Here is a 17,611-nt window from a genome sequence, read left to right as displayed (position 1 = left end):
TTGAAGGGATGTGATATTTCAAAAAAAATTATTCGGTTACATCAGCTTCAGGTGCTTGGTAGCTGTGGGTGATCCAAGACTGATTCATCTTGATGAAGGTCAGTCGATCAACCGAGTGGGTGGACAGGCGCACTCTGTGATCGGTAACAAAGCCACCAGCAGCACTGAAGGTGCGTTCCGAAAGAACGCTGGATGTAGGACAGGCCAGTAGCTCAATTGCATACTGTGCAAGCTCTGGCCAGTGATCCATCCTCAAGACCCAGTAAGCCAGAGGATTTTCGGTGGGAAAGGTGTCCAAGTCTGACCTTGCCCCTAGGTATTCCTGCACCATGTAAAACAGACGCTGGCGATGGTTGCTGGAACCGATCATACCTTGGGGCTGCGGACTAAAAAGTTGTCTGAAAGCATCGGTCAGACGGCCACCTTCTTCACCGCTCCTTCTGACCGATGTCTCAGCAACACGTTGTCCAGGACCAGGAGTTTGTAACCTCCCAGTCTCTGGGAATGCGTTGCACAGACCTGTCTGCAAGGCCTCCCGGAGATGTCTCATCTTCTGCTCCCTCTGCGACGGCAAGATAAGGTCGGCAACCTTACCCTTGTACCGTGGATCAAGGAGAGTGGCCAGTTAGTAATGGTCCCTCTCCTTGATCCGAAGAATGCGAGGATCCTTCCGCAGGCTTTGCAGGATCAGGGAGGCCATGCAGCGTAGGTTAGCTGAGGCATTCAGTCCGGGGTCCTCTGGGTCACTAAGGACAACATGATCCGCAGCTACCTCCTCCCAGCCACGTACATTTCACGGGTTTCTTGGGACTGCAAATCATCCCTACAAGACTGCTGCTGCTGATGCTGAGTGCCAGCCTCCACCTCCATGCTGACACAATCATCATCCTCCTCATCCTCATCCTCATCCTGTGTGATGGGTGGCACAGCACGAACACTGTCTGGATAAAGGGGGCCTTGAGAGGCAAGGAAGTCCTCCTCTTCCTGCCTCTGTTCTGCCTCAAGTGCCCTGTCCATTATTCCACGCAGCGTATGCTCCAACAGGTGGACAACAGGTACAGTGTCACTGATGCATGCACTGTCACTGCTCACCATCCTTGTGGCCTCCTCAAACGGTGAAAGGACAGTGCATGCATCCCTGATCATGCACCACTGGCGTGGTGAGAAAAAAACCGAGCTCCCCTGACCCTGTCCTGGTGCCGTATTCGCACAGGTACTCATTGATGGCCCTCTGCTGCGTGTGCAGCCGCTGCAGCATGGCCAACGTTGAGTTCCACCTGGTGGGCATGTCACATATAAGGCGGTTCTTGGGCAGGTTCAACTCCTTTTGGAGCTCAGCCAGCCGAGCACAGGCATTAAATGATCGGCGGAAATGCACAGACTTTCCTGGCCTGCTTCAGGACATCCTGTAAGCCCGGGTACCTGCCCAAGAACCGCTGCACCACCAGGTTAAGGGCGTGAGCCACACAGGGCACATGAGTCAGTTGTCCCTGTCGGAGGGCGGAGAGGAGGTTGGTGCCATTGTCGCAAACCACCATTCCTGGCTTAAGCTGGCGTGGCGTCAACCACCTCTCGGCCTGCCCCTGCAGAGCTGACAAAACATCTGCCCCAGTGTGGCTCCTGTCCCCCAAACAAACCAGCGCAAGCACGGCATGGCATCGTTTTGCCTGCGTACTTGCGTAGCCCCTGGAACGCCTACGGAGCACCGCTGGTTCTGAGGACAGAGCACTGGAAGAGGCCATGGAGGAAGAAGAGGAGGGGGTGGAGGAGAGAGGTGTGTCACAACCAATAGTAGCATTTTGGAGGTGTGGTGGTGGAACAACCTCCAACACTACTGCACCTTGTCCTGCATCCTTCCCAGCTGCCAGAAGAGTGACCCAATGGGCCATGAAAGACAGGTAACGTCCCTGTCCATGCCTGCTGGACCATGAGTCAGCGGTAATATGCACCTTACCGCTGACCGCCCTGTCCAGCGAGGCAAGGACATTGCCTTCCACATGCCGGTAGAGAGCCGGAATCACCTTCCGTGAGAAAAAGTGGCGTTTGGGGACCTACCACTGAGGAACCGCACATTGTACAAACTCACGGAAGGGGGCCGAGTCTACCAACTGAAAAGGCAGCAGTTGAAGTGCTAGCAATTTAGCCAAGCTAGCATTCAACCGCTGGGCATGTGGATGACTGGGAGTGAACTTCTTTCGCCGGTCCAGCAGCTGGGGCAGGGACATTTGCCTGCTATAAATCAGACGTGGTTGTACTGCTAGCAGAGTGCACGGAAGCACTTGGCTGTAACATACCTAATTCTACACCTTCATTCCTCTCAGAGCAGGTTTCAGAGAGGACTGAAGGTCTAGTGGGGTTGGGGATCCCAGCTGATGAGGAGCAAGGAGAGGTTCGCTTTGTTCTTTGGTGTGGGTCTTTGAGGTACGCTTGCCAATGAGCTGCATGGCAGGTCAACATATGTCTGGTCAAACATGTGGTGCCCAAGCGGCTGATGTTTTGGCCACGCGAGATACGCTTGAGACATATGTTGCAAATAGCAGCGGTGCGATCTGATGCACTCATCTCAAAAAAAGCCCACACCAAAGAACTTTTAGAATAACGCGCAGATGCAGCGCCCTGCACAGGCAGAGCTCTGCGGTGTGATTCAGTCGGTGTGCTGCCCCTAAGCTGGCCCCCGGAGGGCATTCTGCCTCGTTGGACATGTGCCTCCTCCTCCTCCTCCTCCCCCTCCTCCTCCTCTCTCCTACCAAGCACCCACATGGAGTCAGTGCCCTCATCATCCCCTCCCTCTTCATCGCTGGAGCAAACCTGGCAGTATGCTGCAGCTTGTGGAACATGACTGCCAGATTGCTGTCCTTCTTGAGCATCCCCTCTCTCTGCATTCACGCTACTGCCTTCCTCTAGCTGCGTATCATCATCAGAGCCTACAAAACACTGGGCATCCTCCTGGAGCATGTACCCAACACTGTGCTCAAAGAGTTCAGGAGACTCCTCAGGAGGACGTGGTGGGTCTAGGGAAGGAGTCACTGATGATGACATTGAGAGGAGGGAAGACGATGCGTTGGCAGCTGCTTTGCTAGTACCCTGAGCCTGGGTGAGAGAGGATGAGGAGGATGAAGAGGGCTTGGTCATCCATTCTACCAAGTCGTTGGCATGTTGCGGCTCAACATGTCCAGCTGCTGAAAAGAAGGACAAGCGTGTCCCATGGCCACGTGCTGATGATGACGATGCACCGCGTCCACGACTAGCACTGTTGTCTCTAGACACAGAGCCTGCTTGCCCTCTTTTATCGGCCTGCGCCTGTCTGCCTCTCCTTGCTGGCCTTCCAGATATGGTAATGGCCTGGAGGGAGTTGGGAAAACCAGCAATTGGGTAGTGTATATTGTGCTGGAGGCACGCACAACACCCACTAACTCCTGCAGATGGCAGATGGCTCAATTAGAGAAGAGCTATGTAGGTGGATATAATGGTGTATACTGGGTTCAGGGCATGCAGAATCTCCTACAACTGACTGCAAGCTCTATTTAAAAAAAGAGGAAGATAGTTAGCTATATAGGTGGATATAGTGGTGTATACTGGGTTCAGAGCACGCAGACAACAACCACTACAGAAGAGCAAGAACGAAAAATGGGCCGATAACGATTGGTGTATACTGTGTTGAAGGTACACAGAACAGCCACTAACGCCTACAGACGCCAACACACTACACAAGGCCGCCGCGCTGGCGGCCTTATATAGTGTGGGGCGTGTACTACACAGCCTGAGCTATGATTGGCCACAGGCATCCTGCTTCAGTCACATGGAGCAGAGATCAGTGTCACTAGTTGCTAGGCAGAACGGTGAGATGCTGTTTACAATGGCATCTCTCCGTTCAGCCTCCCCGTGAGACAATCGCAGGGGTCACAGTGCATGCTTGGCCAATCATGAGCCAGCAATGCACTGCGATGGCGCAGTGCATTGTGGGCCGTGAGCGCCACACGAATTTGTCACGAACGACCCACAATGTTCGGAATTCGCTGAATGGGCGAACAGCTGATGTTCGACTCGAACACGAAGCTCATCCCTAGTGGACACCCTCGGAAGTACAACATAGGCAGAATTTTGCTTTTCTACAGTTAGCGTTAGAGATGAAGCTGGCCTTTAGTACTATTAAACGCCAGGTCCCGGCTTTATCGGTCTTATTTCAAAGACCGCTTGCTTCCCATTCTTTGGTCTGGGTTTTTATGCCAGCTAGATCACCTTTGAACTTGAACTTAGTTTTGTCAGTGTTGCAAAAACAGCCCTTTGAACCAATACAGCATACTCCTTTAGTCCTTCTGATAAGAAAGCTAGTGGTTTTTGGTTGCTATATCCTCAGCAAGGAGGGTTTCAGAATTGGTGGCTCTCTCTTGTAAAGAGCCATATTTGATTTTTCACGAGGACAGGGTCGCGTTGTGTCCTCATCCAAGTTTTCTGCCAAAGGCGGTCTCAGGTTTTCACCTGAACCAAGATATTGTCCTGCCATAATTTTTTTTCCAAATTCTTGTTCTAGGGAAGAGAAGTCACTACATTCTCTTGATGTGGTGAGAGCAGTCAAAGTCTATTTAACCGGTTCCAGACCAGCGCACGCAGATGTACGTTGGCAGAATGGCATGGGCAGGCGTATTGGCATACAGGTACGTCCAATCTCTAATGTCGCCCTGCGGCACGCTCACGTGCTGTTCGGGACCCCCGTGAGTCCGGTCGCGTGTCCCGCGGACTCAATCGCCACGGGCATACCGGCGATTGTCTCACGGGGAGGCTGAACGGAGAGATGCCATTGTAAACAGCATCTCACCGTTCTGCCTAGCAACTAGTGACACTAGTGACACTGATCTCTGCTCCATGTGACTGAAGCAGAGATCAGTGTTCACTAAATGAAAGCCCAGCCCCCATCAGTTAGTAACACACCCCTAGGAACACTTAACCCCTACACTGCCACCCACTGGTTAACCCCTTCACTGCCAGTGTCATTTACACAGGAATCACTGCCTTTATATAGCACTGATTGCTGTATAAATGACAATGGTCCCAAAAATGTGTCAAAAATGTCCGATGTGTCCGCCATAATGTCGCAGTCACAATATAAAAAAAAAAAAAAAAAAAAAAAAAAATCGCTGATCGCCGCCATTACTAGTAAAAAAATAATAATAATAATAAAAATGCCATAAAACTATCCCCTATTTTGTAAACGCTATAACTTTTGCGCAAACCAATCAATCGCTTATTGCGATTTTTTTTACCAAAAATATGTAGAAGAATACGTATCGGCCTAAACTGAGGGAAAAAAATGTTTTTATATATTTTTTGGGGATATTCATTATAACAAAAAAGTAAAAAATAGTGAGTTTTTTTTCTACATTTTCGCTCTATTTTTGTTTATAGCGCAAAAAATAAAAACCGCAGAGGTGATTAAATCCCACCAAAAGAAAGCTCTATTTGTGGTAAAAAAAGGACATCAATTTTGTTTGGGAGCCACATCGCACAATTGTCAGTTAAATCGACGCAGTGCCGAAGCGCAAAAAGTGGTCTGGTCTTTGACCAGCAAAATGGTCCGGGGCTGAAGTGGTTAAAGACGACTGCTTAAATCTGAAAGACTGATGTATTATTTGTGCTGCTAGATGGTCCTAGGAAAGGACAGGCAGAGTCGAAATCCACTATTTCTGAGTGGATTTGGCAGGTTATAATTCAGGCCTATGGTTTAAAACGGTAAGAGTCCACCTTTTCAAGTCAAAGGGCTCTCTACCAGAGCAGTTAGTGCTTCTTGGGCAGTGCATCACCAGGCCTCCAGGTCTCAGATAAGTAAGGCCGCAACTTGGTCTTCAATATATATATATATATATATATATATATATATATATATTCACCAGATTTTATCACGTGGATGTAAAAAGGCCTGAGGATATTGCCTTTGGGTGCAGTGTGCTGCAGGCAGCAGTACAAGTCCTCGAGTCTGTGGGCCCCCTGCGGGTTGTCACCACCCCCCTCAAATAGCATTGCTATGGGACGTCCCATATAGTTAATACTATGGCTCTGTGTCCCGTGATGTACTCCAAGAAAAGGATTTTACAAGTAACAGTCTATTTTTTTTTAAACTCATTTTTTTTCCATTGGTGTACATTGTTACTAGAAGGCATAAAAAAATATAATGGTATAAAAACCCACAAGAACCTACAGCCAATGTTAGAAAAAAGCCCAGACATGGCAGCTCTGATTATTCCTTTCCTGACACCTCCTTTTAATTCTTGTACAAATATTTTTTTTTTATGCTGGTTAAATTTTTTATGCTCATTTCAATTTGTGTTGTCAATAACGTTTTGTTAAATTAGATTGTTATACAATGTTACTGATGTATGAGAACCAGCAAGAAGCTACAACCCATATTACATCGATACTTTTTTATTCTCAATTAATTATCTGATCCCTATTCCCCCTTATATTAAAAATTCAATCTAAAATCTGGTAAAAAAAATATAATTAATATAAAACAAAAAGACCTGTGGCTCTTGCTTTTACCACATTGAGAGGTCACAGAAGTTCTTATCATTGGAAGTAAATTGAAATAAGCATAAACAAAGTAATGTACAGGTTACTAATGTCACCATCTGTGTGTGTTCCAATACTGAGATAATCATGCACATTTGGCATTCCCTGAGGGTCACATTCGGGCACCACTCTTCCCAACAATGGAGGTTGGCTTCCATAAACATGGTCATTGTGATGGGAACAGTATCAGCAGTCACACCTCAGCCAGGTATTCCACCTCCTCTTTAACATATCAATTCAAAAACCCATCACCATTGAGATGATCAGTTGTGTCCTGAGTGTAAACGTTCTCTCTATTCTGCAGATCGATATTAATTGTCCAAGGAAAACCAAAGTGTATTTAGTGAACAATGCTAATCTCAGCTGTATTATTACACTGTAAAATGGTTACTATTTTTTATGTTTCACTACATTTCAGAATTGTAGGCACTTCTTTGAGAGGCGAATCCATGTAGAAGGCATCACTGATGAACAACAGGTGACATAAAGGGAAGTAACATAACAAGTGTATTGTTTTTATACAGTCTGCTCAGACTGGTAGAATTATATTGAGATGAAAGATGGAATCAGATTCTCCATGTTGAATGAACAATCGTGACTTCCTTCTTGTACACATAATCATTTATTGCACAAAGTTACATAAAACCTGGCTGGCCAATCAATAAACTTGAAGATTTTGGGGGACCTTTGGAGGGGTCTGCAAACCTTTTATGAAATAGAATTCAGAAAGAAAAACTGGAGTTAGTACTTACCGGTAACTCCTTTTCCGGTGGTCTTCCAGGACAGCCCTTGAGAGATGGAGCTCCTCCCATCGACACAGGAAACACATTGCCACAGTTCAAAAGGCGGTCCCTCAGGTCCCTGGTCAGTCATTCACCAAGAACCGAAGGATGGAACTGAAAAACATATAAACCATAACAGGTAATAACATTAGTACATCACTATAATCAAATAAAGGGTGGGATCGTGCTGTCCTGGAAGACCACCGGAAAAGGAGTTACCGGTAAGTACTAACTCCAGTTTTCCCAAGTGTTCTTCCAGGACAGCCCTTGAGAGGATCCCCAAGTACTTACCAGATTAGGGGGGGACCACGGCCTGGGGGACTTTCCTCCCAAAGGCCTGATCCTGACTAGACATTAGGTCCAGTCGGTAATGCCTTGTAAAGGTGGAAAAGCTTGACCATGTGGCTGCTTTACATACCTGCTCCGGGGTGGCACCAGCTCTTTCTGCCCAGGATGCAGACAACGCTCTTGTGGAGTGAGCTTTAACACCCTCAGGAGGATCTCTATTCAAGGCCTTATACCCCTCTGCTATAGCTAGCCTAATCTATCTAGCTTTGGTTACTTTTGAAGCTTTTTACCCCCTACGCTGCCCGGAAAAAAGGACAAAAAGGGAGTCAGAGATTCTGAAAGGATTTGTCACTTTAAGATATTCTAGAATACACCTCCTCACATCCAATAAATGAAAACGTTCTTCTTTCTCATTTGCTGCATTTTGACAAAATGAGGGGAGGACAATATCTTGGGACCTATGAAAGCTAGAAGCTACTTTTGGTAAGAACCCAGGGTCTGTCTTTAGTATGACTCTGTCTTCTAGGATCTAGAAAAGGTTCCCTGATGGAAAGGGCTTGGATTTCACTGACCCTACGGGCTGAAGTGATTGCCACCAGGAGTACTGTCTTAAATGTAATAAGCCTTAGGGAGGCCTCTGAGATAGGTTCAAAGGGTGACCCCAAGAAAGCTTTTAGTACAACTGCTAAATCCCAGGATGGGACTTTGCTGACTCTAACCGGCTTACGTCTAGCAATTGCCTTACAGAATCTAGCGACAAAAGGATTTTCCTGTAAGCGTTCATCTAGGTACACACTTAAGGCAGCTATCTGAACCTTAATAGTACTTAGGGTTAATCCTTTGTTTACACCTTCCTGTAAAAACTGTAGAATATTAGCCGTATTTATGTCACAGCTATTCAGCCAGCTATTACATTTTTTCCAGACTTTTTTGTAAATAGCCCTCATGACTGGTTTGCGACTCTGTAGTAAGGTCGCAATTACCTCATCTGTCAGGCCCTTACTCCTTAAGATTTCCTCCTCAGTAACCACGCTGAAAGCTTCAGTGTAGCCACCTGTGGATGATAAAGAGGTCCCTGCGACAGGCAGTCCTGTCTGCAGGGAAGCCTAAGAGGCGGACAGTCTGTTAATTGTAGCAACGTTGTGAACCATGGTCTCCTGGGCCAGAATGGTGCTACTAGAATCAAACAGGTTTTTTCCGTGAGGAATCTTGCTAGGACCCTCGGAATGAGATGAAGAGGGGGAAATGCATAAGCCAGACTGAAAGTCCATGGAGTTTGCAAGGCATCTACAGCCAGGGGCTGATCTCCTGGGTTTAGCGAGCAAAAATTGGGAACCTTTGCATTCTCTTTGCTCGCAAAAAGGTCTACTTCTGGTTTTCCCCAGTGAGTTGTTATGAGATTGAATGCCTCTGGGTGTAAGGACCACTCTTGGTTCGAAACTTTTTGTCGACTCAAGAAGTCCGCCGTGCTGTTCAGCTCCCCTTTCAGGTGAACTGCAGAAATGGATTCCAGATTGGCTTCTGCCCACTGAAAAATGCGTCTGGCTACCAACATCAAACGAGGACTTCTGGTTCCTCCTTGTTTGTTTATGTATGCTACAGCCGTCATATTGTCTGAACGGACTTGTAGATGGTGACCCTGTATTGTGGGGTGAAAGGCTAAAACAGCTCTTAGGATCACTGTTAGCTCCTTCCAATTGGAAGAGAAACATTTCTCTTCCGGGGTCCACTTGTCCTGGACCCAGCTTGAGCCGAGGTGGGCTCCCCAGCCCCAGCTGCTCGCATCCGTTGTCAGTGTTGAAGTGATAGGAAGGACCCAATGAACCCCTTTGTTTAGGTTCTCCCTGTCCTTCCACCACCAGAGGGAGTGTTTTATCTTTGAGGGGATCGATACCTCCTCCTCCAGATCTCTGCCCTTTAATTGTTCCAACAGAAACCCCTGAAGGTCTCTTTGGTGGAACCTGGCCCATTGTACGGCTGGAATGGCTGCCGTCATAAGACCTAAGACCGACATTACTTCCCACACCGTACATTTGGGGCTGCATTGAAGAAAAGATGTTCTCTGCCACAGATTCAAAATCTTTTCTTCCGGCAGTATAATTTTCTGATCTGCCGACTTGATCCAGTAACCCAAATACAGGATCTCCTGTGTTGGGGTTGTCTTGGATTTCTCCTGACTGACAATCCACCCTAATCGACTCAGGCTGAGTTGAGTCAACTCCAGATCCTGAGAAAGACGACTCTCTGAGTGTGCTGTCAGGAGCAGGTCGTCTAGATAAGGAATAATTGAGACTGATTGAAGCCTCAGTGGAACTAAAGCCTCTCCGAGAACCTTGGAAAGATTCTCGGGGAGGATGACAGACCGAAGGGGAGCGCTCTGCACTGAAAGTGGTAAACTTTTGTGTCTATCTGCACTGCCATCCGAAGGAATTTCTGGCATTCCTCCCTTATTGGAATATGCAGATAAGCATCCCTTAGATCCAGGGTGGCCATAAAGATCTCTTTCTGGAGAAGGTTCTTTATGGAATAAATGGACTCCATCCGAAATCATAATTAGTCTGAACCTCCCCGACGGCTTTTTTAACACGAAAATGTGCGAGTAAAAACCGTCTCCTTGCTCCTGAATAGGGACTGGTGTCAATACCTCTTGATCCACCATTTCCCCTATCAGTAATGGTAAGGCCCTGGCCTTTTCTGAGTGACTTGGGAGCTTTGTCACCAAAAACTTTGAGGGAGGGCTGCTGTGGAATTCCAGCGCATGACCCCTTTTTATTATATTTAAGACAAACTCGTTTGAGGTTGTCTCTTCCCATTGTGGAAGAAATTTGCTTAATCTTCCTCCCACAGGAACCCTGACGTCACTGGGGTTTGGGATCCTGATTGGGGCGGCTAAACAGTATACCCCCTTTCCCTTTCCCTTTCTGTCCCGACCAATGTTTTTTGGGGGTTGAACTCTTCTCTGATTTAGAGGGTTCCTTAAAGGGACGAAAAAATTTTCTTTGGAAATTTTTCTTTTTTGCGGGAAAGGTTTTCTTTTTATCCGCCGTCCTTTCTAAGGCGGAATCTAATTCAGGCCCGAAGACTAAGTCTCCTGTAAAAGGGATGCTGCACAGGCGGGTTTTAGACGCCATGTCTCCCCCCCAAGTTTTCATCCATACTGACCTCCTTGCTGCCACTGAAAGTGCTGCTGACTTAGCCGTAAATTTTACGGAGTCCGTGGAGGCGTCAGAGATGAAACTGGTGGCCTTAAAAAGCATAGGGAAGGATTTCAGAAGCTCCCCCCTAGGATTGCCTGCTTTTAAATGTTCCTGTAGTTGCGACAACCAGAACTCCAGGTTTCTAGCTACACAAGAAGTGGCTAGAGCTGGTTTTAAGCCAGCCATAGAGGCATCCCAGGCCCTCTTTAAGACAATGTCTGTTCTCCTGTCCATGGGATCTTTCAGGTGGCCCATATCCTCAAAGGCCATATCAGCCTGCTTTGAGACTTTGGACAGAGGGGCGTTTAGTTTAGGATTTTTATTCCAGACCGCCTCTGGGCTCTCATCAAAAGGGAACCTTCTCTTAAGGGATTTAGGAAAGAAAACCTTTTTATCTGGTTCAGACCACTCCCTAAGGACAAGGTCAGAAAGCACCTTATGTATAGGGAAAACTCTTGCTTTCTTTTTCCCCAGAGCCTCATACATTTGATCATGTCTGGATAACTGAGTTTCTTCCTCCTCAATTTCCAGTGTATCATAGATAGCACCCATTAGCTCATCAACTTCCTCAAGAGACAATCTATACTTTGAGGCTTTAGATGTTGCTTGCTCCTCTTCCTGATCAGAGTCTGTGTCAGAGGAATCGGGGCTAATCAACGTGGGGCTAGGCTCCCTGACCATACGGGGCTCCCCTGAGCTGGGTGTTGTAAGGCATGGTGAGGAGGAGATTGCAGTTGTTTTACTCGTGGAGGCAGCTGACCCTACGTCAGTGATTAACTCCCGGAGGGATTTAAAGGTCGACGCCATTTCCTCTTTAAAGGAGCCCAAAATTTTTGCTAAGGGGGAATCTGCCTCAGATTTAAGCAAGCTTGCAATGCATTGCTTGCATAGGGCTTTGTTAGAGCCAGAGGACAACCTATTCCCACAATTAGGGCACTTTTTGCGGCCTGCCTTGTCTTCCTTTGGTAGCTCTTTAGCCTGAAAATAAGAAGACAAAGAATTTTTTAGCGTCAGCTCCATGTCCCTCCTTAGAATCACCCAACTGCATACATCCTTAACTGAGTTAACCACCACCGTGGGGCACTACAGAACCCAGCCTACAAACACCACCACTCCACCAGAGTAATAGCATGCCCATCAGCCTACCTGGGATTGGCTGGTGCCTGTCTCCGCCGGAGTGTCCTGGGGAATAGCCTCCATGGTCCCCCTCTGCCGCTCCGGATCCCGCCGCTAGTCCGGTATTGCTGGACGCTGGTCGGGACTGTACAGGCACAGCGCTGGCTCTCCCTCTCCTCCTTATACCCTAGAGACCCGGAACTGGAAGTCTCGGCACACAGTGATGACGCGGTTCCGCCGTAAATGACGCTCGGCGTCTCCGACCCCACCGCAACAAGGAGCAGAGATGGAAGGTTCCACTCACCGCTCCTGGGGGAAACCGGCGTCATTCTGCCCCTGGCCACCTCGGCACTGGAAGGAGGAGGGTAACGGGTCTGCTCCGATTCAGCTGGATGGTACCCGAGCCACAAGAAAAAAAGGTATGGACCCAACTGCAGCCAAAAAACAGGACCCGGTCCCTTATGGCTTGCAGGTTCTCAGGCAGCCCCTGAGAGGGGCCTCCAGGTTCCTGGCAACATGTTCCTCCGACGGAGGAAACACAAATAACTGACCAGGGACCTGAGGGACCGCCTTTTGAACTGTGGCAATGTGTTTCCTGTGTCGATGGGAGGAGCTCCATCTCCCAAGGGCTGTCCTGGAAGAACACTTGGGAAATAACATTTTCCATCACTTTGAAAACATTTTTCTCTCTTTGTAATAAATATATAAAATTACTGCTTTTGATGAAATTGATAAACATCCTTACAGTTCAGATCTTCTCTAAACAGTCAGTGTTTTGCAGTTTGAACGTATGCTCGGACCTTTTTTTTTGCTCTACCCTACATATCATATAGAGTTTTGCCTACACTATTACTTTTTTTTTGCCTACACTATTACTTTTTTGTTCCTGAAGCTCATCTATTCTAGGGCCATCTTACATTTTTATGATGCTTTGATCCATAATAAAAAAAAAAAAAAAAGAATGTAGATAAATCAGAAATTAGCAAAAAATATGTTCTAAATGTCTGTTCTTTCCTTCAACTAGGTCTGCCTCTTGATTATCAGGTGATCTAAAGGACCTATGCAATTTCCACCTCGGCTCCTATAGCAAGTAAAGTTTTCTCACCAGGTAGAAGACACGAGGCGGCACTTGCTGTAGCTCCTGAATGGACATCATTTCCTCTGTATACCATTTGTATTATAGTACCCCTTGTATGGTTTTCTGAAAGCATTTCGGCTTTCCATGGCACACAAAGATATTTTAGAATGTCCATTGCTGAGCACCTCTCAGAAGCATTGAGGGCCAAAAGATCCCAGAACATTTGCCTGGCTTCAAGAGAGAACTTCTTCCACTTTTCTGATGCTAGGGTCACATCCTTTCTGACTTGCCACCAAGCAAAGTCTCTGTACATTGGGTCACGTCTCTCTGCTCCTTTCCAAGGGAATGATCCAGTCATAGCGAAGTAAATCGTGACACCAAAGGCCCAGATATCAATGCTCGGGTGTAGAAGCAACTGATCTCCTTGTTTCCGGCTGCACAGTTCCGGAGCCCTATACGGTGTGAAGCGGGATATAGATGGTACTTCAGTACCCTGGAGCCTTGTCAGTCCAAAATCTGCCACTTTAATAATATTACATTCAAAGTCCATTAGCAGAATATTGTCTGGCTTGATGTCACGGTGGACCATCCCTTTGCTGTGCATGTATTCCAATGCACTGGCTATCTGAGGAACACATCGCTTCACTGTATCTTCATTTAAACCAACCTATGAAAAAAAAGAAAAGAATACAGGACACAATTATCCACTAGACACCAACATGGCAAAATGTAGAAGCCAACATTAAAAAATTTAATCAAATAAGAAGACTATATTATCCATCATACAGCGACATAAAATATTAACTAGATACACTTGAAAGGATACTTAAATGAAACCTGTTATACAAATATGAAAGTCACCATTGAGGGAGCAAGATCCAGGACTATCATTCTTCACATTGCTTCACAGCTGAGAAAGTTACATACCTAAAATCAAGCCTAATAATCAAATGATACATTATCCCACCTACTCACTGTAATGAATGGGGAGTCCTTAAACCTCTACTTGAAATACTTTTAAGAAATTAAAGACAGAGAATAAATATTTTCTTAATTTAAAGATTGTTATTGTTTTCATACAAACTTACATTTGGTTTTATTAGGGAGTAAAGAGTTCCAGCTGTTGCCACCTCCTGGACAAACGCATAGTCTCTACTTGTATGAAAGGCAACTTCATGGGTCCTGATGATGTTGGGATGGCCGCTGAGGCTGATAGACATCCCATATTCCACCAGAAAGTTGTCCATTTGAACCTTCTTCTTGCCAAGCAGCTTCACGGCCACTAACTGACCTGTCAAACAGAGACAAAGAAAAGAGAATTAGTAACATAAACCAAATTTCGGAAGCTTGCTAAAAGACAATTGAAGTGTGCCAGAAGCTTGATTAAATCTACAGCAGTGACTCATTAAGATGCATAATTGTCCCACCAAAACTGGAAATGGGCGTTTTAAGAACTTGCTTTGAAAAGTACTTGAAAGCAACGTAAAGGAACGCTGCTTAAAGCAAGGTTAATGGTTTGCAAATGCTTCATATACACAATGCTCAGGATAATAGTCACAAGCTAAAGTTAAACAAACAGTGTGTGTGTGTGTGTGTGTGTGTGTGTGTGTGTGTGTGTGTGTGTGTGCACGTGGCTTCAAAGTTGACCTACTGACTGTCTACAAATGAGCAATTCTATTGATTCTTGGATGTCAGACTTTGCATTTTTTTCCAGAACAAATATACAAGTCTATTCTATTTCAGAAAAAAAAAAACCTCTACCTATTGGCAATTTGGGATTTTTTAAAACATCTTTCCTCTAGTTCCATAGAAATTTGTTTTGGTGGCTCTGAAATGATTCAGAAGCACAACTAATACTAAAGAAAATATTTCTGTTACATGAATTAAGTTACAATGTTTACCTGAACCACAATGTTTGGCAAGGAGGACCTTTCCATATGAACCCGTCCCAAGTTCTTGGATGTGGTCAAAGTGTTCTGAAACTTCCATCAGCTTCAGGTTTTCGGAGGTCTGGGTGATGAGTTGAAGGACATGCCTTCCGGTGCTCTTGGTCAGCTCCTTGATGTTAGAAGTCATTCTGGAGTCATGAAAAAAAATAAAAAAATACAGATTAGTTTTTCTTGACATTGTAATTATGGTAACAAACAGCATTAAACATCCCTCTGAATATTGGCCAGCATTTATGGTCGGGATTTTACAAGCAAATGTATCCCAGCTGGGGAGATATCATATTCTGTGTCGTCTCCAGTGATGGATACATATGACAGTTAAAACCTGACAGAGATTACAAACCAAGAAATGGGCTTTGGTTAAAGCTGATCTCTAAACTACAGCACTTGTAGAGAGCAGCTAGTCAAAAATAACATTCTAGTTAATAGAGGTGCAAATGTCACTGGTATGGTAACAATAAGGCATAAGAGAAAATTAAAGAAACACTTCAGTGTAAACTAAAAACAAATTGGAATGGTGGAATTTGGAACCCAAATTAGTATTTAAAATAATTACTAAACAAAAAATGGATTGTGCTTTCACACCCAACTGTTGGATCATGGAAATGATCAAATAACCTAAGATTTCACAGTTCAATTTTACTTCATAGATATATGAAGACAGAACATCTCCATGTATGAGGTTGGTTATATTAAAAAAAAAAGTATTGCAAGATAATGTGGATTTCCAATCCATGTATGGATCTCTACTCTGACCATAAACGGGAAGAGAAATAAAATAAAAAAAAAAGAATCTAAATTTAAAAGAAAATTAAAGACTTTGCCTATTTAACTCACTGCTAAGTTATCTGTTACAAGTAGACAACAGGTTCTAAAAGAAAGATCCTAATATTTTATAAGAAACTATAATGTTTCAAATGACTAACCTGATAAAATGAAGGTGCAGATGGTATCTCACTGGGTCTTCACTAGTGGAATCTTTGTAGACTTCACAAGGTGTGAATTCTTCTTGAAATAGTTGCGGGATGAAGTAGTCACTGGAAATACAAACTCACTTTTGCTTCAAGTAAAAGTAAGATCAGTATGGACTGGATATACTGTATGTGGGGTATATATGTGGGAAGAGGAGTGGCTTTTGCTAATTGATGGGAGGTTCTGATTGACCAACACATAGGAGCTGCTCATTAACATATGACTGGAGACTTTGGAAAGAGATCTAGAAGGGTGGAGCAGGTAGGTCCATATCAATGGGGTTTGTGTATTCTGTTTTGTGTGTGGAGGGTTGAAATCGGAGCCTGAAACTAAGTAATCTGAGCGTTTTTAATAAATATTATATAATGATAAATTAAGAAAATCAAGCCACTACATTCCAAATATTCTAAAGTCAAATACGTTGGCACACTTTAACCACGTAAAATCAATTTTTAAAGATCACGTATAAGTAAACTCATACATTCTTCCAGATATAGATCATAAATACAGTATACAATCTTAAAAGTAACATAAATATAATTCTGAGAGACTATAACAGGGGGAAAACCAATATCAATTGACATCTCGGTTTAAACTCTTCTTTGGGAATGGGCCCTGAATATGAAGTTATTCTTTAAACAACAAAGATTCCGGATCACCAAAATCTTCACAAATGCTTTGTAGACTCTTGTGGTGTACACTAATCTTATACAAGCAGAGGCTTTATGTATAAAATTTGAGGATAAAACACACTTTTTTGCTATGGTGCTGCATTACTAGTATTTGTTAGTAGAATGGATCTGCTAAGAATCCCCCATGTGCTCCGACATTTATATGTTCATTGGAGAGATCTAAAAGAACTTTCCTTGAAATGATGATATTTGTATCTTCATTGTCACATTGTACTTGTTGTATTTTATTTCCAAAATCTGTCCACATTACTCTAAATGTTCACTTTGATATCACAAAACAAAAACAGAGTGTGTGCCATTGTGGCAGAACCAGATCACATCGGGGGCAAATTCTTTAAAATGAACATGACATGGGTAAAATCCATAGTTTTTTTTTTTTTTTTGGGGGGGGGGGGGGTAAAGGTAAGGAGGTGGCCTCACCAGTGAACACCATGCTGCCAGCTCTTATTACAAGGCATAAGGATTCATAGACCCAATGTGGAGGAAATGCAGGACATACCCAGCTACTCTGTATTAGTTTGGATAATATAACACGTCTGAGAATGACCTTGTACATTATTAGATTGCTGGATTTCCACATTCAGGTCCCATTACTGTATCCAAGATTTTTTGTTGTGGATGGATCTCCACTTAGTGTCTGATCCCATTACCACCGGTTACACAAATCTCTAATATCTTCTCCACAACCCCTAGATCTGCTTATGAAAATAAGACATTTTGGGAGGGGGGGGGGGGGGGGTTTAAGCTGATCCAGATTACAAGCAATGATTGCCACCACATAAATACTAAAATACTATCTACTTGAAGTGGGTACGGTGGTATTAGAATAACTCTAGAGGGAGAATGTACCACATAGTTATATTTATATATGCAGAAATAGAAATTTTATATGAAAAATATATTAGAAGACCCATTAAAATCTGGTCAGTTTAATAGGGAGTATAGCCAGAACAGGAAGTGTGTTTTGTTTGTT

General features: G+C 44.7%; 1 protein-coding gene across 1 annotated transcript in view; it reads right to left on the bottom strand.

Annotated features, from left to right (window-relative positions):
• Positions 1–13,005: 13,005 nt before the first annotated feature.
• LOC143997987 (ribosomal protein S6 kinase alpha-5-like) overlaps positions 13,006–17,611 on the bottom strand; it is a 29,293-nt gene continuing 24,687 nt past the window's right edge. Inside the window, exons 5-8 of the mRNA XM_077493787.1 lie at positions 15,901–16,011; positions 14,918–15,102; positions 14,114–14,307; positions 13,006–13,692 (exon numbers count right to left, since the gene is read on the bottom strand). Of these exons, the coding sequence (XP_077349913.1) occupies positions 13,006–13,692; positions 14,114–14,307; positions 14,918–15,102; positions 15,901–16,011 (1,177 nt within the window). The remainder of the gene's footprint in view (positions 13,693–14,113; positions 14,308–14,917; positions 15,103–15,900; positions 16,012–17,611) is intronic.

Source organism: Lithobates pipiens, unplaced genomic scaffold (assembly GCF_037356315.1).
Source record: "Lithobates pipiens isolate NorthernLeopardFrog02 unplaced genomic scaffold, aLitPip1_a1.2 Scaffold_19, whole genome shotgun sequence".
Taxonomy (NCBI): domain Eukaryota; kingdom Metazoa; phylum Chordata; class Amphibia; order Anura; family Ranidae; genus Lithobates; species Lithobates pipiens.
The sequence above is the reverse complement of the archived record's forward strand: the minus strand, read 5'-3'. Positions and strand labels throughout refer to the sequence as shown.